At 40.8% G+C, this 25,142-nt stretch overlaps 1 protein-coding gene across 7 annotated transcripts in view; it reads left to right on the plus strand.

The window, feature by feature from the left end:
* Window positions 1-25,142, plus strand: part of jade2 (jade family PHD finger 2) — a 220,699-nt gene that overhangs the window by 17,384 nt on the left and 178,173 nt on the right. For all 7 annotated transcript variants that reach the window (XM_072590651.1, XM_072590658.1, XM_072590653.1 and 4 more), the window contains one exon: window positions 2,063-2,148. In XM_072590651.1, coding sequence (XP_072446752.1) covers window positions 2,063-2,148 — 86 coding nt within the window. The remainder of the gene's footprint in view (window positions 1-2,062; window positions 2,149-25,142) is intronic.

Genomic DNA, 25,142 nt, shown 5'->3' on the forward strand with positions numbered 1-25,142 from the left:
AGAATGGGTTTGTAAGGGGCAGTTCATGCTTAACAAACATTATTGAATCCTTTCAGGATTTGAGAAATGTGAGGAACATGATGAATGTAGTGCAGTAGATGTACTGTACATGGATCTTAGCAAGACGTTTGATAAGGTTCCCCATGGTAGGCTCATTCAGAAAGTAAGGAGGCATGGAATACAAGGAAACCTAACTGTCTGGATACAGAATTGGCTGGCCCATTAGAAGACAGTGAGTGGTGGTAGATGGAAAGTATTCAGCCTGGATCTCAGTGACCAGTAGTGTTCCACAGGGATCAGTTCTGGGACCTCTGCTCTTTGTGATTTTTTATAAATGTCTTGGATGAGGAAGTAGAAGGGTGTGTTACTAAATTTACCGATGACATGAAGATTGGTGGAGTTGTGGATTGTGTTGGAGGGCAATGTAGGTTGCAATGAGACATTGACAGGATACAGGGCTGGGCTAATAAGTGGCAGATGGAATTCAGCCAGAAAAAGTCTGAAGTCAATCACTTTGGAAGGTCGAGTTTGAATGCTGATTACAGAGTTAAAGGCAGGGTTCTTGGCAGTATGAGGTCCATGTCCCTAGATCCCTCAAAGTTGCCACCCAGGCTGATAGGGTTGTTAAGAAGGCTTATGGTGTGTTGGCTTTCATTAACCGGGGGGGTTGAATTTAAGAGCTGCAAGGTTATGCTGCAGCTCTATAAAGTCCTGGTTAGACCACACTTGGAATATTGTGTTCAGTTCTAGTTACCTCATTGTAGGAAGAATGTGGAAGCTTTAGAGAGGGTGCAGAGGAGATTCACCTGGACTGGAGGGCATGTCTTATGAAGAAAGGTTGAGGGAGCTAGTGCTTTTCTCATTGGAGTCAAGAAGGATCAGCGGTAACCTGATAGAGGTGTACAAGATGTTGACAGACGTAGGTAGATAATTAGAGACATTTTCCCATAATGGAAATGTCTATCACGAGGGGGCATAAGTTTAAGGTATTTGGAGGAAGGTTTAAGGGCGTAGGTGTCAGAGGTAGGTGAGTAGAATGCACAACCAGCAGTGGTAGTAGCATCAGCTACATTAGGGACATTTAAGTAAGTTAGAATTTAACACTGAAGCAAAATGTGAAGGTTTAGCAAAAAACATTTTATTACAAGTTGGTTGTTCCATTGAAGCCAGTTCAACACTGATGCTCATATTCATAAAGATAGCATTCCACTATTCTTCACCAGAGAGTGAGGAGATTCCTTAACCTTGGAGTGCTAATTTATTCTTGGAATGTGAGCATTACCTACAAGGTCAGCATGTATTACCCATCCCTAATTGTTGTGGAACTGGATAGTTTGCAAGGTTGAATTCGTTGATGGCTAAGAGTGTACTACATTGCTACGGATCTGGAGTCACTGAGACCAGGCAAAGATAGCAGATGTCCTTCCAGATAGATTTTTGCAACAATGTTTTCATGGTCATAGCTATCATTTATAATTAATTGAATTTAAATTGTACTAGTTGCTAGGGTGGGATTTGAACCTGTGGCCCCAGAACATTAGTTGGATCCTCTGCATTGTTAATCATGACCGGTCACCATAGTCTGTCTGTGGCATATTATGTTCTGACTTCCTTTGTGCAACTGAATAAAGGTGTTACCTGAGACTGTGAGTTTTTCTTTGATTACAAGAGGAAAGAATTGATCTGTCCCTATTGTCCCCATGCTGAATTATGGACCATCTTGGCAGAGGTCTTGAAATAGTTCACCAACCCGTTCTCTTGGCCAGAAAATGAGAGGGAAACTATGAAAAGAGGCATAGTCCTGTACTCAGTGAAAGCGTTCTCAGTTGCTCTCATAGTCCAGTTTTTTGTATTATTGTTTATTTAGCAAACAACCTCAAGATGATCCCGGTGAATCTGTCAGTTTTTTATTTGAACGTTAGCTTTTACCAGAGGTTTGTTGTGCCTTCTAAATCAGTTGGTGTCCGTTTAATTATCTTACTATCCAATAGCATCCCCTTAATGTGCATAATTTCCATTCATTGTCATCAGCAGAGTAACGTTTTTGATCTTCTTTCACAAGGTCACATAACATTATGGTGTCGAAGTTCTAAGACAGCAAACACAAAGCACCCCTGGACAAGGCAGGAAGAGAAGAAGCCTTCAGAGGTTTGTCAGTGCGCTTAACAAGTCTCTCCTCACTAGCTTATTATTTACACTTCAACGCAATTGTTTGTCTTTCACACAGGAGGAAGAGACCATTGTTAACCTTTAAACTCCAGCCAAAGAGGTCCTTCATTTGACTTAAATGTGCTTATACCCCAAAGCAGACAACTTTTTCGGTTGAATAAGCGAATAGCTGTCTCCATCATTCTAACCAATTAATATCCAGTACATGTTTCTGTTTAATGTGTATGCTTCAGAAATGATCAAAAATCGAACATCCAGTTAATTAGAAATAAATCTTGACAGGATTGATGTTGTGTACTCAGATGTCACTGGCAATGATAGTAAATTTGTTTCATATCAACAAAACAGAACATAATCATCATGTTTACATTTACTCCATGTGAACTTATTGAATTCACTACTAGACTTTTTAGAGTTGAATGTGAGTGTTTGAATGGGCTTGTAGTTTCAAGATTTTTAGGTAAAATTGAACTCTGGTGATGGCTGTCTATTTTGGTGGCTGCTAATCTTTTCAAATTTATTTGGTAGAGAATTTGTTGTGGTGTAAATTGGATTGCTGACTCGTCAAGGTCAATTTTGTGTAATTACTGAATAATAATTTTGTCACCCTTGTCTCTAATGGATTTTAATTGTATCTACTTATTGGGTTTTCAAAAAGGAGTTGCTTTACATTGTACGGTATGCTACCATGAAGTTTCCTGTGCAACACAAGGTGTAATAAAAAGGTACTCCATCTCTTCGGGGGGAGAAAGCAAAAAGTCCACATAGTTGCTGTAATATTGATGAATAATTGCCAACTTTTATGACATTCTTTTAAAAAAAGTTATCTTCATTAAAATTGGTAAAACTTTTCTGCCACTTCTGTCTGTGTATACAATGGAGTTTTCTCATACCTGGCCATAGGGATTTGAGTGATTGAGTCATAGGCTGCCACTTCTGCTTTTCTGTTTGTTCAAAAGTATGTAACTGGGCGAAACTTGGTTTGTTTTTGTTTTTATTCTGGTAGCTTCACAGATGGTAGTACAGAGTTACAGGATGCCATCTGTAATGTGTTAGCACAATGTTTAAGTTAATTCTGATCATACTCACCACTGTCAAGTACGCAACCAGACTGCTGCGTAAGGAGGATTTAATGACTTCAAGTCTAATCTCAGGGACATAATGTGATGAGGACAAGAGACCTCATTTGTTGGCCAGCCATTTGGGTCTTGTGCAGGGTGTTTTTTTTAATCCCAGTCTTGGATTGTTCCTTTTAATGGGGAAAGATCCCAAAAGCAGGTTAGCATGTTGACATCAACTCTAAGCATTGTTTATAGCTACTGATGTTTGTTCATTTTCATTAGTGGCACAGTGATTTGCATAATTAAGTTTTTTGTCATCATGTAACTTTTTTTTCTTTAATTTTAAACCTGGTCCTCCTTCCTTGGAACTTCTGATCGCTGTGTTCTTAATGCTTGTTTTTTTTAAATTAAGAACCCCTTAGGAAGTACCTTTTCTTTGTTTTCCTATCTCTTATCCATCTTGCTAGGTGGTCATGTTCAGATTCCCTGTCTGACCGTCTGTTTTCCTCCTCTTTCAGCCACCCCCCACCCACCATCCCTACCCCTCTATAAGAGCCATCCCTTTTAATTATCACGCTTACAGTGCAGTTAAGATATCCATACTATCTTAAAATCTTACATTCCTGCTTGCCTCTTAGTAATGGAAGTTAGTCCACTTAATAAACAAATTCTTTATTTTTAAAAAAATCCAGCGCATGGAACAGTAAAAAGTGTTCATATAATTCTTCATGCCAAGCAAGTGGGCTGCTCAGTCACCTACGAAATGGTTACAGTGTCTGTTAACTACCACTAGGTGCCATTAGCACAGTTTGGTACATAGGGTATCACCTGTTCTGGCACTGATGAGTTTCCCAATTGGAAGAATAAGTCAACTTTGTAAAATGTGATCTTTGTGGTACTCACCTTGATGCTGTTGCCTTTTAAGTTGTCCACAAACCTCAATTTACTGTCTCTAACAGAAACAGTGAATAACATGATCACTAATCTCCCTATCACATTGAACAAGAATTTTCAAACCCCTGAGAAAAAATGTGTTCTGACTGAATCAGTAGGCCTAAGAGCTAATTTGCAAAACAATAAAAATAATTTGAGTCAAATTGATTTGAGCAATCTCAGGAAATTGGGGTAGATAACACTTAACAAAAATTTGACAAATTCAGATTGACCTGAACAGTACAAACAAATCATGATCCGTTTAACAAGATCAACTCTGTTTACTGGTAATCGCAGTGTAAGATAAAATTTTATTATCTTGATCAGAAGAAATTGAGAAAAGAAACTAGTGATCCAATTTCAGATATTCTACCACATTTTAAAGGAACACTTATATACAGATTTGTGAAGGCAAAGAAATTTCACTAATTTATTTAAAGCATTGTAAATTCCATTGCCATATTTCTTTGTGCATGATGGCAGATAACATAAAGAAAAATTCTAAAAGCCAACAGGACTGAGTGCAAAACAAGTCATAGAGATGTACAGCATGGAAACAGACCCTTTGGTCCAACCCATCCATGCCGACCAGATATCCCAACCCAATCGCATCCCACCTGCCAGCACCCAGCCCATATCCCTCCAAACCCTTCCTATTCATATACCCATCCAAATGCCTCTTAAATGTTGCAGTTGTACCAACCTCCACCATTTCCTCTGGCAGCTCATTCCATACACGTACCACTCTTTGTGTGAAAAGTTTCCCCTTAGGTCTCTTTTATATCTTTCCCCTCTCACTCTAAACCTTTGCCCTCTAGTTCTGGACTCCCCAACCCCAGGGAAAACACATTGTCTATTTATCCTATTCATGCCCCTCATAATTTTGTAAACCTCTATAAGGTCACCCCTCAACCTTCGACGCTCCAGGGAAAACTGCCCCAGCCTGTTCAGCCTCTCCCTGTAGCTCAAATCTTCCAACCCTGGCAACATCCTTGTAAACCTTTTCTGAACCCTTTCAAGTTTCACAACATCTTTCCGATAGGATGGAAACCAGAATTGCATGCAATGTTCCAACAGTGGCCTAACCAATGTCCTGTACAGCCGCAACATGACCTCCCAACTCCTGTACTCAATACTCTGACCAATAAAGGAAAGCACACCAAACGCCTCCTTCACTATCCTATCTACCTGCGACTCCACTTTCAAGGAGCTATGAACCTGCACTCCAAGGTCTCTTTGTTCAGCAATACTCCCTAGGACCTTACCATTAAGTGTATAAGTCCTGCTAAGATTTGCTTTCCCAAAATGCAGCACCTCGCATTTATCTGAATTAAATTCCATCTGCCACATCTCAGCCCATTGGCCCATCTGGTCCAGATCCTCTTGTAATCTGAGGTAACCCTCTTAGCTGTCCACTACACCTCCAATTTTGGTGTCATCTGCAAACTTACTAACTGTACCTCTTATGCTCGCTTCCAAATCATTAATGTAAATGACAAAAAGTAGAGGACCCAGCACCGATCCTTGTGGCATTCCACTGGTCACAGGCCTCCAGTCGGAAAAACAACCCTCCACCACCACCCTCTATCTTCTACCTTTCAGCCAGTTCTGTATCCAACTGGCTAGTTCTCCCTGTATTCCATGAAATCTAACCTTGCTAATCAGTCTGCCATGGGGGACCTTGTCGAACGCCTTTCTGAAGTCCATATAGATCACATCTGCTGCTCTGCCCTCATCAATCGTCTTTGTTACTTCATCAAAAAACTCCATCAAGTTTGTGAGACTTGATTTCCCATGCACAAAGCCATGTTGACTATCCCGAATCAGTCCTTGCCTTTCCAAATACATGTATATCCTGTCCCTCAGGATTCCCTCCAACAACTTGGCCACCACTGAGGTCAGGCTCACCGGTTTATAGTTCCCTAGCTTGTCTTTACCTCCCTTCTTAAACAGTAGCACCACATTTGCCAACCTCCAGTCTTGCGGAACCTCACCTGTGACTATCGATGATACAAATATCTCAGCAAGAGGCCCAGCAATCACTTCTCTAGCTTCCCACAGAGTTCTTGGGTACACCTGATCAGGTCCTGGGGATTTATCAACCTTTATCCTTTTCAAGACATCCAGCACTTCCTCCTCTGTAATCTGGACATTTTGCAAGATCTATTTCCTTACAGTCTATATCTTCCATATTCTTTTCCACAGTAAATACTGATGCAAGATATTCATTTAGTTCCTTCCTCATTTTCTGTGGCTCCACACAAAGGCTGCCTTGCTGATCTTTGAGGGGCCCTATTCTCTCCCTAGTTACCCTTTTGTCCTTAATATATTTGTAAAAGCCCTTTGGATTCTCCTTAATTCTATTTGCCAAAGCTATCTCATGTCCCCGTTTTGCCCTCCTGATTTCCCTCTTAAGTCTACTCCTACTTTCTTTATACTCCTCTAAGGATAAGGATTCACTCGATCTACCTTGTCTATATCTGACATATGCTTCCTTCTTTTTCTTAGCCAAACCCTCAATTTATTTAGTCATCTAGCATTCCCTATACCTACTAGCCTTTGCTTTCACCCTGACAGGAATATACTTTCTCTGGATTCTTGTTATCTCATTTCTGAAGGCTTCCCATTTTCCAGCCGTCTCTTTACCTGCAAACATCTGTCTCCAATCAGCTTTCGAAAGTTCTTGCCTAATACCGTCAAAATTGGCCTTTCTCCAATTTAGAATTTCAACTTTTAGATCTGGTCTATCCTTTTCCATCACTATTTTAAAACCAATAGAGTTATGGTTGCTGGCCCCAAAGTGCTCCCCCACTGACACCTCAGGTTCCTGCCCTGTCTTTCAGTGATTTGGGTAGTGTTGTTGCAAATTCACAATTCTATAGGTATATTCTTAAACTTGATTTCAAGTCATTGAATCAAATTGAAGAAAACTAAGATTTAATGTGGGGTATTTCTTGTGTGTCATGTAACTGGTCAGACCAGCGCTGATCTGCACAGTATTTGTCAGCGGAAACCTGGAGTTGATTTACATTTTGGATTTCAATCTGCTGCTTTGGGACTTAATGAATTACTGACTAGGACTTTGCACAGCACGGGTGACCGAAAAAAGGTAGGAGATTTTTTTGATATTAAATCTAAATAATGATTTCTATTACATGCACTGGCTAAGTCATAGTGATCACCATTAAACACCCTATTGTCCATTCAGAGTTTATCAAATAAATTTGAGCCATTGGGTTATCTCTTATCTGTGAGGCAGTTAATGACTTACAGTAAAAATACCATTAAGTATGCAATGAAAAGAATTGGTTTCCCATTATGGCTGTTCTTGTTGCATCAGGTACAACTTGCACAGCTATGGACAACTGTAATTAGTTAATGTAATCTTTTAGGATGGCATCAGAGATGATGGTATTATAGCTGTGAAGCTGTGAGTAATTTGAGCCATTAAGGATATTTCACCAATGCTGTTAAATTTAAGCAGTGACCTGATAGAAATCTTTATGATATTGTTCTTTCACATTGGACCAATTATGAACATTGTTCCTAATTCATTATGCTCCTATGGCGAGCCTGCTCTGCCATTTGTTAACATCGTGGCTCATCTGATTGTGGCCTAAACTCCACTTTTCCTCTACTCATGTACCATTTCACCCAAATCAATCAAAAATCTATCAAACACAGCCTTCAAGATATTCAACAACCCCGATCCCTGAGGAAGAGTATTCCATAGACAGGGTTTGATCATGTGATTTCAACACTAATGATATTTGATCACATGTTATTAGCCTGCAGTTTGCAAATGTCACCACGTTTAATTTCTAAACATTGAGTCCTCATCAGCTGAACATTTGTGGTTATGGTTTTGTGCCAGTAGTTGCCGTGCAAGAAGCTCTAAGAACTGCAAGGCTGCCCTTTTGAAGCTTGCTTTCCTTAAATTTAAACTCTAGTTTGTCACCCTCCTTTGTCTCTCTCAAATGTGATGTCAAATTTCATTGAATTGTGGTAGCACCTGCAGTTAGGTGGTGTAATCTGGAACCTTACTTTCCTTTTCCTCCCCATAATGAAGGGCTTTTGCCTGAAATGTCGATTTTCCTGCTCCTTGAATACTGCCTGATCTGCTGTGCTTTTCCAGCACCACTCTAATCTAAACTCTGGTTTCCAGCATCTGCAGTCCTCACTTTCACCTATAGGAATACAATATGGCAGATAGCAATTGAGTAGAATCTTATATAGTACAGTTAGATGTTATTTGACCCATCCTGCCTTTTGGTACCTTTTTCAGTATTATCAGACCTTTAACAAATGTCGCTGCTCTGTTCCTATTTGCGATATTATCTCTGAGGGCGGCATGGTGGCTCAGTGGTTAACACTACTGCCTCACAGCGCCAGGGGCCTGGGCTTGATTCTAACCTTGGGTGAGTGTGCAAACGGCACACAGAAATTCTTCCCAGGTCTGTGGGGTTTCCTCTGGGTGCTATTGTTTCTTCCCACAGTCCAAAGGTGGACTGGCCATGCTAAATAGCCCATGGTGTCCAGGAATGCGCAGGCTAGGTGGATAGTGAATGTATTCTAAATGCTGGAGGTGACTCACTCTGAAACATCCCTTGAATGAGAAGTAATAGTCTTGTTCATTTTCTTTGTGCAGCAGAGCAGTTTTACTATCAAGACTTCCATTTATCATTGCTGTTATGACAATAATCGGGTAGAATATTCTGTGAATGGTCTCTTCTCTCATGATCTAGTCCACTGTTCTGAGATAATGGTTTGCTAATTCCCCAAGGGAAGTCATTCACTGATATGTTTAAGAGCAGGATGATACCACACCCATCTCTGATTTCTCTGTCATAGTAAATGACTACAGTGTGTGCACTTCGACCTCTTCCAGATAATATAGTAAATGACGCAGTTCTGAAATGCATTTGTTTTCCTTTGTCAAGTTTGAACTTTGGAAAAATAAATAGCATCCTTTAGAACTTGGGACTATTGAGAAATTCTGAGAAGGACAAAGCTTTTTCTTTAATCCAATGGACAAACCAAGAAGATAACCATATTGTGGAAAAGATACACCCCATCCCTCAGAAGAAACCAAACATGATGCCACCCTTTCAATTTGTAATAACGAATGAGTTCAGCTTAGCTGCTAGAAATGTAGCTTGAAGTTCAATATATTTTTAATCCTCCACAAATTTATTTTTTTCATTATTATCCACTACATTATTCCTAAATTTCCAAACCTTGTATGTAATGTTAAGGCACACTTAACTTTGTGTGACCTACTATATGACCAATGCGTCAAGATATATACCTGACCAAAAATCTGGTTTATTAATTGGGACCTTTGCTCTGATTGCTGGCTAATTAAAATCTGGCCTGTCACAGCTGTGAAACTCCAGGTAAGGTAGATTTTTATGGCACATGTCCAGCTTCTAATAAGTGTGTAAGAATGATTTTTTTTTTTGCCTTCAACACCCTTCCACATGCCTCCCAGTTGGTGAAGGAGAATGAGAGATGAGTTTGGCCATTCTAAACTTGAAAGTATGGTATTGGCAGATGTAAATGAAATTGCTAATTTATAAATTACTAATGATACCCCCTCAAAAAAATCCCAACATTGTTTAGCATTGTTTAATATTGTTGACTGAGGGCAATTGGCTGATGTTGCAATGCTGCTGTTGTCAATTCTCCCACATCATCTATGATACAGCAAACATGCAGAATGAATGTGGCATGTAACAGGAGAGCATCCTGTAATATTGTACTGCAATCAGTTAAAGGAAAGGCTTTAAAAACTGTAGACAGGAAACATTTATGGTGGCCCACATAATATCACATAGAATGATTTGTGCAGCAAATATCCGAGATTGAAATGTACCTTAAATCTAATGCCAGATACTCTTATTTTTAATCATGTTAAGTCACCTAATTTTTGTACAATAGCATTGGGTTTAAGCTTTTCTCATAATAACATTACTAAAAGGAAGCAAGAAGTTGAGGTTTTTTCAGTCTTTGCTCTGATCAGGGACTATGATGCAAGAAACAGACTAGGAAAGAGATGCACCAATTTATACAGCATGAGAAGAGGATGCAGAATGGCTGGACGGTCGTGGGCATGGAGATATAGAAAATATTACTAACTGTTAATTGTAACTTTCTTCATCATTGAAAATAGGGGTATTTGTGGAGACAACTCCTCCAATGAATTGGTTCACTGTCCACCACCATTCATGGATCCGTTGGTTGTGGAAATGCTTGCTGTTTGGCATGCAACTAGTCCTGTTTTATTGATTCACCAGGTTGATATCTTATTTTTAGATCTGTCTGGCTTTGCTCCTTCTATGCCTTTGTGCACTCTCAGTTGAACCAAGGTTGATCCCCAATTTGACAAATACCAGGCGGTCTGTCTGATTTCATTCGTTTATTTTTCCTTTCTATCATCTGAGCTCATAACTGTTGCAACTAAGTAGCTTGCTAGGTCAATTCAGAGGGCAATTAAGAACTAGCCACATTACTGTGGGTCGAGGGTCATACATAGGCCAGACCACGTTAAGGACAGCAGTTTCTTTCCCGAAAGGACATTAGTGAATCAGATGGGTTTTTATGACAAAAATTGACAATGACTTCATGGTCATCATTAGACTTTTAAAAAAAATTTCAAGTCTCACCATCTACATTCGAACCCAGGCACCTCAGAACTGGGTCCTGGCACCTGAAGCCTGTGGTTTACTCGTCCAACAGCAGTGCCATTAGACCATCATCTGTAGGATGTTACATTCAAGTCAAAATAATGTTTTGGGCCTACTGCATAAAAGAATAATGTGATGTGAGTTTAAGTGCTAGTTTGATGTTAGGCTTATTGGCCATATATCAAAGAATGCATTCTGTTCACCATTCATGGCATGCCAGTGATATTCAACCAAACGACGCTTAAGAATGTATGCCCACCATTAGGTGTGATTCTCTATTGGAAACCAATTTAAGATCATCAGTTGGGCTCACAATGTGATGCGGGCATTTGTTCTCAAAGCTCCATATATTGGTCCCTGTTTTATGCAAGCAACAATAATTTGTACATACTTTGCAACCTTTTAATGAAAAATGTGTCATGGAGACTGTTAGTCTATTTCTGTTGCATTCCCATGGCAACACTGACCAATTAGAATCTGCCTGCCTGTTGTGAGAGCTATAATTGACAGTTCACTGTTCTTGCTGCACCTCCATCCCAATGAATGCCCAACCAATCAGCAGCCTTTTCCCCGCTGTATAAATTGGTGTTCCATTTTCAAATTTTCCCTGCATGACAGTCCCTGATGAGTGCAAGACAAAAGCTTTGACTTTTTGTCCCCTTTTAGCAATTTTTAAGTTCTGTACTACCAAGCAATTTTTAAAAATTATTCTTGAATGATAAAACTATGATAATCAGAAGATGCCCCTTTGACCCCTTACATTTGTGTTAGCCCTTCTAAGGAACAATTCACTTTCTGCCACTCTTTTCACCTTCTTTCCATATTCCTGCATTTATTTAATATTCAGATTTACAGTACAGGAGGAACCCACCCACTTCCATCCCATCTTCCAGCACTTGGTCCACATCCCTGGAAGCTCTAGAAGTTGAAGCAGCCAGGTGCATTTTAATGATTTGAGAGTTTCTACTTTATCAGGCAATGAGTTCCAGATCCCTACCATCCTCAGTGAGGGTCTCACCTTCCCTCTAATCCTACTGATTACTTTAAAATCTGTGCTGTGTAGTCCATGACTGTGTTGCTGAGGGAACAAGGATTTTCCTGACCACTCTATCCAGGCCCTTCACAACCTTCTACACTTCAATCAAATCTATCCCTTTTTTCAGTTGTCAGGGTGTCGATCACAGCAGTACTGTCGTGTCAGATGTGAACAAGTCATAAAGGGAAGAATTATGGCTAATTTAGTTTGATGTAGCATCCCTGGATTGATAGTGTACTTATAGAAAATATGTTCACCGTCAGGCAATTTTAAAAATTGATTCATGGAAAGAGGGTGTTGCCCATCCCTAATTGTTCAGAGGGCAGCTAAGAGTCAACCACATTGCTGCGGGTCTGGAGTCACATGTAGACCAGACTATATAAGGATGGCATATTCCTTCCCTGAAGGGCATTAGTGTACTAAATCTTTTTTTCCCGATAATCAGCAATGGATTTATGGTCATCATTAGACTCTTAATCCCAGATTTTATTTTGTTGAGTTCAAACTCTACCAGCTGCCATGGTGGGATTTGAATTCAGGTCTCTAGTCCATACCCGGCTTTCTGCATTAACCGTCTACTGTCAATACGAATAGGCCATCGACTCCCCATAATCCTCCTCCCATTGAACATACACTGGGCTGTGCTTTCCCAGGAACAGTCTGCTGCTGCTCTGTGGTTTCATTACAGCTCTTTGTGCTGCCAAACAAAAAATCAGGCACTGTCTCTTCAAAGTTCTGATACCATACAGATCCAATAAGTGATGAAAAGTAATTTATGGTTTATAAATTAAGACCAGTAAATCTATAATTAACTTGCCAAGAAATGTATTAAATAAATTAAGCTTGCATTTGTTTTGGGACTTCCCCAATTGGAAATGAATAGGAAATGACTCATTGAATTCTACATGATATGAGTGCAAAGGTAAGTTCTCAGAAGCCTCCTTCCAAGTAATTGCCAGAGTTGAATTGGTGCTCATTTGAATATGGTGGCGACTCAGATGGCGGGCTCTTTGGCTCATTGCTCACTCCCTAAAGGGAGCTTCTTTCCAAATGTTTCTTGGGAAATTTGTGGAAATCACATGTTTGAATATTGCGTCACAGCATTCTTTGATTCATTTTGGCAGTACTATTCACACATGTCCTATTGATATTAATAACTACATGGAAAACATTTTGTTTGTGTATAGGTGCACATGGTAGATCACTCTGTAGAAGTTTGCCCTGTTTTCTGGTGCCAGAAACCTTTCTTTTTGCATTGCAGCCTTTGATTCTATGCTATTTCTAAAATTACTCTCACATTAATGATTAGCCTCAATTTTATGCCCTAAAAATGCATGATATATTTACCTTATAACTTGATGCAATTGGTCCAGCATGCATTAGAAGCCATCTAATGAAGATGCATGGGAGTTTATGTTATGGTCACATAGACTAGGACTCAAATGGAAAATGGCAAAGAAATAAGTTTTCTGACAAAGCAAATGAAGTTTGAAATTTGTTTCAAGCTAAAAGTTGTAACGTTTTCCATTTTGTCAAATAATTGATGCAGTGAAGCAATGACATGTCTGTGAAAAACCCATGTGAGAGTGGAAGGAAGAATCTGTTCTGAAAAAAATGCCCAAGACCAAATGAATCTTTAGAATTCAAGAGCAGCCAGTGACCTGATCTTGAGAAGCACGTATCAAAATGAGTCTTTGAGAATTGTCAGAATGGTTACATTGCCACGAGCAATGCCTAGATGAAGAATAAACCTTATTAGTGTACTGCGTGTTCAGTTCTCCATTTAACCGTTGAAACCAAGAAGTGTCAGCCAAAAGTAAAACATACACAGTGCAGCTGTACCAATGAATTTAATGTCAAAAATATAATCTTTGGAAATGTGCCTCAATAAGGCAAAGGAATAGGTGAATGGTTGATGAAGAAAAGAACCTGTTAGAAGAGTGAAAATATGCATGCTGCCCTGCTTGATGTTTTGTGTCATTTGTCATCCAACCTAGAATGCTATTGATACACAAACTGTATCAGATCATTCAAAAATTTTGAATATCCAATTGATTGGGTTGGGAGGAAGATGGTTTGTTGTGAAGGATTCTTCCGAAACCAAAAGTACCACGTGATCTTTGCAATGCCAAAATCACCTCATGAATTTGATTAACCTTTTAGTGATGGATGCTGAAAACAATAAATTCTGTTGTTTTAAAACACTTCAAATATGGTTAAAGGTATCTCTTGTACAATTCATTTATTCAGTAAACTGTGTCACATTACTATCAATTATGGATTTTTTTTTCATATTTTAAAATGACAGCACACATACCTGCTCTGATTGTGTATATGTTATCCTCCTGCAAGTTGACCACTTTTCATTTTTTTGGACACTTAAAAGGTCTGTTAGAAGCTGATATTCTTATATAGTAGGAAGCGAAGCAGGAGGCTGGAAGAACATAGCAAGCCAGGCAGCATTAGGAGGTGGAGAAGTCAATGTTTCAGGTATAACCCTTCTTCAGTCCTGAAGAAGAGTTACACCAAAATGATGAGTTCTCCACCTTCTGATGCTGGCTGGCTTGCTGTGTTGCCTCCTGCTCGTCTACCTTGGATTCCAGCATCTGCAGTATTTGTTTTGTATCTGTCGTAAAGTAACTGATTTAGAGAATGATCAGAAATTGAAGTGCTAACATCTTATGTTTTCCTCACCTATTGAAGGTTAAATGAAAGAAATGTTTGATCTGTAGGGGTGGACAAGGATGCTACTGTGTGATGCTTTTCATAACACATTGCTTCCAGCAGAGCTAGGTGTCTAGGCTAAACCAAGAGTCATAGACTTTTTGAGTGAAAGAGATGTACAGAATGGAAACACACTCTTTGGTCCAACTTGTCCATGCCGACCAGATATCCCAACCCAATCTAGTCCCACCTGCCAGCACCCAGCCCATGTCCCTCCAAACCCTTCCTATTCATATACCCATCCTGATGCCTTTTAAATGTTGCAATTGTACCAGCCACCACCACTTCCTCTGGCAGCTCATTCCATACACGTACCACCCTCTGTGTGAAAAAGTTGCCCCTTGGGTCTCTTTTATATCTTTCCCCTCTCTCACCCTAAACCTATGCCCTCTAGTTCTGGACTCCAAGAGAAAAGACCTTGTCTATCTATCCTATCCATGCCCTTCATGATTTTATAAACCTCTATAAAGTCACCTCAGCTTGCGACGCTCCAGGAAAACAGCTATGAAGCTGCACTCCAAGGTCTCTTTGTTCAGCAACACTCCCTAGGACCTTACCATTAAGTGTATAAGTCCTGCTCAGAGAGAAGTCATTTCAGTTCTGTTCTGTCATGAAAACTACAGAAAGATTCTCAAATAGGATGTCAACTACTCTGTAATTTAATTTAATGCACATTAATTTAGATTAATATTTTCCTCAAAAGGAGTAGATGAATTGCTGTGGAACGCTGGATTTAGTATTGAGACAAAAACTTATAATTTGTACCAAATGGTTCGAGGTCTATATAGTTTTTGGAAAGAATTCATTTGCGGCATTTGTTGTGAGTTGCAAACACTTGTATTCCTGATTTCCACAGTTATGTGCATGTATTAGGCAAGGAGAGCTAATATCAAAATATAGGAAAACAAAAAGGGAAAGCATTCAGCCCAGCCACTTTCCAAGCTTTGATAGAGACGCACAGCATGGAAACAGACGTGAGTCAAACAGTCAGGGCAGGTAGGGACAAGGTAGGACTAATAAATTAAACTGCATTTATTTCAAGGCAAGGGTCCTAACAGAGAAGGCAGATGAACTCAGGGCCTGGTTAGGAACATGGGACTGGGATATCCCAGCAATTACGGGAACATGGCTCAGGGATGGGCAGGACTGGCACCTTAATGTTTCAGGATACAAATGCTTACAGGAAGGATAGAAAGGGAGGCAAGAGAGGAGGGGGAGCGGCATTTTTGATAAGGGATAGCATTACAGCTGTGCTGAGAGAGGATATTCCCGGAAATACATCCAGGGAAGTTATTTGGGTGGAATTGAGAAATAAGAAAGGGATGATCACCTTATTGGGATTGTATTATAGACCCCCCAATAGTCAGAGGGAAATTGAGAAACAAACTTGTAAGGAGGTCTCAGCTATCTATAAGAATAATAGGGTGGTTATGATAGGGGATTTTAACTTTCCATACATCGACTGGGACTGCCATAGTGTTAAAGGTTTAGATGGAGAGGAATTTCTTAAGTGTGTACAAGACAATTTTCTGATTCAGGATGTGGATGTACCTACTAGAGAAGGTGCAAAACTTGACCTACTCAAGTAGGGCAGGTAACTGAGGTGTCAGTGGGGGAGCACTTTGGACCCAGCGATCATAATGCTATTCGTTTTAAAATAGTGATGGAAAAGGATAGACAAGATCTAAAAGTTGAAGTCCTAAATTGGAGAAATGCCAACAATGACGGTATTAGGCAAGAACTTTTGAAAGCTGATTGGAGGCAGATATTCGCAGGTAAAGGGCCGGCTGGAAAATGGGAAGCCTTCAGAAATGAGATAACGAGAATCCAGAGAAAGTATATTCCTGTCAGGGTGAAAGGGAAGGCTGGTAGGTAGAGGGAGTGCTGGATGACTAAAGATATTGAGGGTTTGGTTAAGAAAAAGAAGGAAGCATAAGTCAGGTATAGACAGGACAGATCGAGTGAATCCTTAGAAGAGTATAAAGAAAGTAGGAGTAGACTTGAGAGGGAAATCAGGAGGGCAAAACGGGGACATGAGATAGCGTTGGCAAATAGAATTAAGGAGAATCCAAAGGGGTTTTACAAATATATTAAGGACAAAAGGGTAACTAGGGAGAGAATAGGGCCCCTCAAAGATCAGCAAGGTGGCCGTTGTGTGGAGCAACAGAAAATGGGGGAGATACTAAATGAATTTTTTGCATCAATATTAACTGTGGAAAAGGATATGGAAGATATAGACTGTAGGGAAGTAGATGGTGACATCTTGCAAACTGTCCAGATTACAGACGAGGAAGTGCTAGATGTCTTGAAACGGTTAAAGGTGGATAAATCCCCAGGACCTGATCAGGTGTACCCGAGAACTCTGTGGGAAGCTAGAGAAGAGATTGCTGGGCCTCTTGCTGAGATATTTGTATCATCGATAGTCACAGGTAAAGTGCCGGAAGACTGGAGGTTGGCAAACGTAGCGCCACTGTTTAAAAAGGGTGGTAAAGACAAGCCAGGGAACTGTAGACCGGTGAGCCTGACCTCGGTGGTGGCCACGTTGTTGGAGGGAATCCTGAGGGACAGTATGTACATGTATTTGGAAAGGCAAGGACTGATTCGGGATAGTCAACATGGCTTTCTGTGTGGGAAATCATGTCTCACAAACTTGATTGAGTTTTTTGATGAAGTAACAAAGAAGATTGAGGGCAGAGCAGTAGATGTGATCTATTTGGACTTCAGTGAGGCGTTCGACAAGGTTCCCCACGGGAGACTGATTAGCAAGGTTAGATCTCATGGAATACTGGGAGAACTAGCCATTTGGATACAGAACTGGCTCAAAGGTAGAAGACAGAGGGTGGTTGTGGAAGGTTGTTTTTCAGACTGGAGGCCTGTGACCAGTGGAGTGCCACAAGGATCGGTGCTGGGCTCTCTACTTTTTGTCATTTACATTAATGATTTGGAAGCGAGCATAAGAGGTACAGTTAGTAAGTTTGCAGATGACACCAAAATTGGAGTTGTAGTGGACAGCTAAGAGGGTTACCTCAGATTACAACAGGATCTGGACCAGATGAGCTAATGGGCTGAGAAGTGGCAGGTGGAGTTTAATTCAGATAACTGCAAGGTGATGCATTTTGGGAAAGCAAATCTTAGCAGGACGTATACACTTAATGGTAAGGTCCTAGGGAGTGTTGCTGAATAAAGAGACCTTGGAGTGCAGGTTCATAGCTCCTTGAAAGTGGAGTCACAGGTAGATAGGATAGTGAAGAAGGCGTTTGGTATGCTTTCCTTTATTGGTCAGAATATTGATTACAGGAGTTGGGAGGTCATGTTGCGGCTGTACAGGACATTGGTTAGGCCACTGTTGGAATATTGCATGCAATTCTGGTCTCCTTCCTATTGGAAAGATGTTGTGAAACTTGAAAGGGTTCAGAAAAGATTTACAAGGGTGTTGCCAGGGTTGGAGGATCTGAGCTACAGGGAGAGGCTGAACAGGCTGGCGCTGTTTTCCCTGGAGCGTTGGAGGCTGAGGGGTGACCTTATAGAGGTTTACAAAATTATGAGGGGCATGGATAGGATAAATAGACAAAGTCTTTTCCTGGGGTTGGGGAGTCCAGAACTAGAGGGCATAGGTTTAGGGTGAGAGGGGAAAGATATAAAAAAGACCTAAGGGGCAACCTTTTCACACAGAGGGTGGTACGTGTATGGAATGAGCTGCCAGAGGATGTGGTGGAGGCTGGTACAATTGCAACATTTAAGAGGCATTTGGATGGGTATATGAATAGGAAGGGTTTGGAGGGATATGGGCCGGGTGCTGGCAGGTGGGACGCGATTGGGTTGGGATATCTGGTCAGCATGGACGGGTTGGACCGAAGGGTATGTTTCCATGCTGTACATCTCTATGACCCTAAACAGACCCTTTGGTCCAACTTGTGAATGCCGACCAGATATCCCAACCCAATCTAGTCCCACCTGCTAGCACCTAGCCCATATCCCTTCAAACCTTTCCTATTCATATACCCATCCAGATGCCTTTTAAATGTTGCAATTGAACTAGCCTTCACCACTTCCTCTTTGATTAATGTTGGTACTCAACCTGAGAGATATTAAATTGACGTCAATGTATTAGTTCACTCAGGTAGACCATATGGGCAAAAGAAATGGCAGAAGGAGACCATTTGGCCTCTTGAGCCTGCTCTGCCTTTCAATAAAATCATGTCTGATTTGTTTGTGTTTTGAATTACACTTTCCCAATAATCCTTAGTTCTCCACCTAACAAGAATATACTACAACTCTACTTTCACTGCCCTCTGAGACTAAAAGTTTCAAATTTGGACCACAATCTGAAAGAAAATCAATTCTCCCCATCTCTGTCCTGAAAATCGACTCCTAATTTTTAAAGCAGAGCCTCCTAGTTCTGGACTGACTTGTAAGAGGAAGCATTATTTTCATATCCACCATGTCAAATCTTATTCACTTCAATCGAGCCATCCCTCACTCTTGAAAACCTCAAACCCAGCCTGTCCATCCTCCCCTCATAAAATAATCCTTTTAATCAATGTATCAATCTAGTAAACCTCTCCCAGCGCAGTTGCAACCATGTGATGAAGGAGCAGCGCTCCGAAAGCTAGTGTGCTTCCAATTAAACCTGTTGGACTATAACCTGGTGTTGTGTGATTTTTAACTTTGTACCTTATAGGACTTCTATGCACTTTTAGGCCATTTAATGCCTGTTTATAGACATTGACCAGTCAACATCCTGAGTTTTTTTTATCAATCTACAACATGGCTGATTATATACCTTAAAACTATTTTCCTTTGATGTAATTAGTCGTTTAAAATCTATCGATCTCAGAACTTCCACAGCTTTACATTAGATTAGATTACTTACAGTGTGGAAACAGGCCCTTTGGCCCAACAAGTCCACACGGACCCGCCGAAGTGCAACCCACCCAGACCCATTCCTCTACATTTACCCCTTCACCTAACACTACGGGCAATTTAGCATGGCCAATTCACCTAACCTGCGCATTTTTGGACTGTGGGAGGAAACTGGAGCACCCAGAGGAAACCCATGCAGACACGGGGAGAATGTGCAAACTCCACACAGTCAGTCGCCTGAGGCGGGAATTGAACTCCGGTCTCTGGCGCTGTGAGGCAGCAGTGCTAACCGCTGTGCCACTGTGCCGCCCACTATCTCTGCTTTGGGGCAGAGAATTCTAAAGATTCAGTACCCTCTGAGTGAAGGTATCGCTCCTCATCTCAATCCTCAATGGCTTTCCCATTATTCTGAGACTGTAGCCCCTAATTCTAGGTCCTTGCTGGGTTTTACAGTAAGGTGGTAGCTGTGTAACAACTTGTAGTCCATTTTCAGAGACCCAAAGCCCACAAATAGACCTTCCCTTCATGTTCGAACCGGATTAGGGTTAGAATTACTGCACCTAGTTCACACTTCGTGTCATTTGGCTCCATAATTGACTTCAAAAGTGAAGTCATTACCCCTTAACAATTGTTTATTTCAAATTTACTTTATTCTACAATCCTGGCCTTTCGTTTCTCCTAATTCAACATACACAAACTCTCTACAACTGCCCTTCTTGATTTCTCTTGTGATTTGAAAACTTCGATCATGTCCCTGCTTCATCTGATTGTTGATGTGAAGAGATTAATTTCTCTTCACCTCGCTGTGCTCATCGAATTAAAAGGATCTATTATCCTTATTGTCTGTATTTGAATCTCTTCCAATTTTTCCATGGGCCAACCTGTTCTTTTTGCACCTTCTAATCCATACATGCTGTTATCAATGTAAAATCTATAACCTCTGATGAATTACATGTTTAAATACAGTAATAAGAAAAGTATGTAATAATACTCTAGTTGAAGAACTGATTTATCTTCCAATAGCTATTCAATTCATTTCCATTCAAAACTCTTCAAAAAAAGTTATTGTATTGAGTTTCTTTTGTGAATACTAGATTCTATGAGGAGGCATTAATTGATGAGGAGTCTAGTGGGCTTGAACGTAATGAGAAGTAATCAGTGTTGCTATGAAACATCATTAAGAATAACAACAGTTAGCCTATCTTCATATAAACACAAGTTCAGTCAGCTATATTGAGGTTAATGTGGCTTGTTTACTGTGTTTGTGTAGAAATGTAGTCCTTCATCCCATATAAATTTGTTTATCCGTTGTTGTTTTTAGCTGCAACATTTACATTATAGTATATGCATGCACGTTCACCACTGGATATCTGAAAGCAAAAGAGAAACTGTTGGACACATTAAATGTATCAGCAGCTTATAAATAAGGAAAAGACAGATTGACAGTCCCAGTGAAGGGGTTAAATTGAAAAATTAACCTGATATATTTTCCCTGTCTTGGATATGCTGGTTTCCTGCCAGTTTTTTTCTGCTTTTATAAAAACCAACACATTGGTCATGCTGCTGTAAACATTTATACTTGTGGTTGCTGCAGCAGCAGCTGTTCCACCAATGCACCAACTGATTCATTCTTGAGCTGTGGGCGTTGCCAACAGTGAGGCTTATATTTATTGCCCATTCCTTTTGAGAGGTATGCTTTTGAGAAGGTGGTAGTGAGCCACCTTCCTAATCTGCTGCGGTGAATGTGGTGAGGATACACCCATAATACTGTTAGGGAGGGAGTCCTAGGATTGAGACACAGTAAACATAAAGCAACTGTGATATCTGTCTGTTGTAAGGTGGTATGCCACTTGTGGACTTGATAGGTTGTATGCATTGCATCCTGCACATTAAAGTCACTGTGCTTCATTAAAATAGTTAGTTTTGCTTAGGTGTTACTGTTGTTCTGGTTCTATAAAATGTTAGCAATTAGTACCTTGCCACTAAATCTGGTGAGAATAAATTAATTCTTTGAAATAAAGGCTTTCACTGGCAAATATTGAGTTAACCTAGTTAGTTTAACTGTATGGCTATGTTGACAGAGGGTCAAAATGTCTTCAGTTAATGTCATGGGCTACAAGACGTGCACCTATAGCAAGGTGAATTCTGAAGAAATCATTAGAATCAGTCTTTCTTGTGAAGCTATAATGATAATGAAATTGCTGCGTTCCTAGAATTGGTAACAATATGACGTACAGGGTGAAAACGAAATAAAACTGAATGCAGAGACGAGCTGGGAAGAATCAAACATCGAGACATAAAAAGGAGGAGCAGCAGTAGGCTGTTCAGCTCTTTGAGCCTGCTCCACTATTCAATCTGTTCATTGCTGATCACCCAAGTCAGTACCCTGTTCCCACTTTTTCCTTCTACCCTTTGATGCCTATGGCCATAAGAACTATATCTAACTCGTCCTTGAAAGCATCCGATGTTTTGGCCTCAACTGCTTTCTATGGCAGAGAATTCCACAGGCTCACCCCTGTCTTGGTGAAAGAAAATTTCCTTATCTCAATCTTAAACAGCCTAGCCCCCCTATCCTTAGATGATCACCCCTAGCTCTGGACTCCCTGGTCATCAGAAACATTCTACTTACATCCACCCTGTCTAGTCCTGCTGGAATTTTATAGATTTCAGTAAGATCCCTCCTCAGTCTTCTAAACTCCAATGAATATAGTCCTTATTGATCCAATCTCTGCTTATCTGTCAGCCCTGCCTTCCAGGAATCAGCCTGGTAAACATTGGTTGCACACCTTCCATAGGCAGAACATCCTTCCTTAGATAAGGAGACCAAACCTGTATAGACAACTCCATGTGTGGTTTCACCAAGACATCCCAATTCCTGTACTGGAATCCTTTCGCTATGGAGGCCACGCACCATTTGGCTTTTTCACTGCCTGCTGCAGCTGCATGCTTCCTCTCAATGACTGGTATACAAGGACAGTTCGGTCTTGTTACCCCTCTCCCTTTTCCCGTTCTGTCACCATTCAGATAATCTGCCTTCCTGTTTTTGCTACAAAGTGGACAACCACATGTTTGTCCACATTATACTTCATTTGCTATATATCTTTGCTCACTCATTCAATTTGTCGAAATTCCACTGAAGAATCTCCTCAGTGCACCCTCCTCACAGCTCATCCTCCCATCCAGCTTTGTGTCATCTGCAAACTTGAGAATATTACATTTAGTTCCCTCATTTAAGTAATATACACTGAGGATAGCTGGGGTCCGAGCAGTGACCCCTGTGGTACACTGCTAGTCATTGGGTAACCATTTGGAAAAGGCCAATAATTCCTACCTTTTGTTTCCTGTCTGCCAGTCAGTTCTTTATCCATCTCTGCCCCCAGTCCTTTACACTTTAATTTTACATGCTAATCATTAGTGTGGGAGAGCCTGAGCTCTGTTTTTGGAGCTGCACATATCCAGGCAAGTGGGGCGTATTTATCACACTCTGGACCTGTGCCTTGTTGATGCTGAACAGGCTTTGGAAGATAGAAAGTAAGTTGCTCGCTGCATAATTCCTAGCCTCTGATCTAATATTCCAGCCACAGTATTTATATGGCTGTTCAGATGTGTTTTTAGTCAATTGTAAACCCCAGGATGTTGATAGTGAGTGACTCCACAATAGAATGCCATTTAATGTTAAGGCATGATGGTTGGTTTCTTTGTTCTTGGAGAGGGTCACTCCTAACACCTGTGTGGTTCCACCTATTATCCCAAGCCTGGGTGTTGTCCAGGTCTTGTATTTGGATATGGGCTACTTTAGTATTTGAGGAATTACAGTGGTGCTGAATATTGTGAAATCTTCCACAAACACCCCATCTTCTGGCCAATGTTGAAGGGAAGGTCACTGATGAACTATGTGAAGATGCTTGAGCCCAGGGTACTACCCTGAGGAACCCCTGCAGAGAAGCTCTGGGGCCAAGACGATTATCTTCCAACAGCCGTAATCATCATCCTTTGTGTTAGAGATAATTTCAGCCATTGGGGAGATTTTTCCTGATTCCTATTGATTCCAGTTTTGCTCCTTGATGTCAGACTCAGTCAAGTGCTGCCTTGTTAACTCTGCCTCCACTCTGGTGTTCAGGTCTTTTGTCCTTGTTTGGATTAAGGCTCAAATGAAGTCAGGAGCTTGGTCAGGTGCATTCAGTGTTAGCTGAGCTGTGAGAAGGTGACTTTATAATTTTTAGATTTTAAAAGGCATTTATTAAAGTACCGCACATAAGACGACTAAAGATGAAAACCCATACTGTTGGTATCTTAACATGAATGGAGGATTTTGCGAACTAATACATGACAGTGTTGGCATAATGGGGACATTTTCAGAATGGCAGCGTGTTACTAATGGCATGCCACAGAGATTAGTGCTGGGGCCACAGTTATTCATAATATATATTACTGACTTGGACGATGGACTGAATGTACTGTAGCCAGGTTTGTGAATGGCACAACACATATGGGAAGGCAATTAATGAGGTTGACCCACAGAGTCTGCTGAGTGATAAAGAACGGTGAAATGAATGGACAAAGGCTTGACTATGGGATATAATGGGAGAAAATGTGATGTTCTGCATTTTGGTAGCAATAATAGAAGGGCTTTATTTTAAATGGGAAAAGATTGCAGAATGCTACAGTAAAGAGGGACTCTGGGATCCTCATGCGTGATCCATTAAAAGATAGCGTGCAAATTCAGCAGGTAATAGGGAACGCAGGTGGACAGGTGGACTTTATTTAAAAGGGAATTGAGCGAATAAAAAGGAAGCTCTTAGACTCATAGAGTCATAGAGATGTACAGCATGGAAACCGACTCTTCGGTCCAACCCGACCATGTCAACCAGATATCCCAACCCAATCTAGTCCCACCTGCCAGCACCCGGCCCATATCCCTCCAAACCCTTCCTATTCATATACCCATCCAAATGTCTCTTAAATGTTGCAATTGTACCAGCCTCCACCACATTCTCTGGCAGCTTATTCCATACACGTACCACCCTCTCCGTGAAAAGGTTGCCCCTTAGGTCTCTTTTATATCTTTCCCCTCTCACCCTAAACTTATGTCCTCTAGGTCTGGACTCCCCAACCCCAGGGAAAAGACTTTGTCTATTTATCCTATCCATGCCCCTCATAATTTTGTAAACCTCTATAAGGTCTCCCCTCAGCCTCCGATGCCCCAGGGAAAACAGCCCCAGCCTGTTCAGCCTCCCTATAGCTCAGATTCTCCAACCCTGTCAACATCCTTGTAAATCTTTTCTGAGCCCTTTCAAGTTTCACGACATCTTTCGGATAGGAAGGAGACCAGAACTGCATGCATTATTCCAATAGTGGCCTAACCAATGTCCTGTACGGCCACAACATGACCTCCCGACTCCTGTACTCAATACTCTGACCAATAAAGGAAAACATACCAAACGCCTTCTTCACTATCCTATCTACCTGTGACTCCACTTTCAAGGAGCTATGAACCTGCACTCCAAGGTCTCTTTGTTCAGCAACACTCCCTAGGACCTTACCATTAAGTGTATAAGTCCTGCTAAGATTTGCTTTCCCAAAATGCAGCACCTCGCATTTATCTGAATTAAACTCCATCTGCCACTTCTCAGCCCATTGGCCCATCTGGTCTAGATCTTGTTGTAATCT

The sequence above is a fragment of the Chiloscyllium punctatum genome, chromosome 20 (genome assembly GCF_047496795.1).
Source record: "Chiloscyllium punctatum isolate Juve2018m chromosome 20, sChiPun1.3, whole genome shotgun sequence".
NCBI classification, from domain to species: Eukaryota; Metazoa; Chordata; class Chondrichthyes; order Orectolobiformes; family Hemiscylliidae; genus Chiloscyllium; species Chiloscyllium punctatum.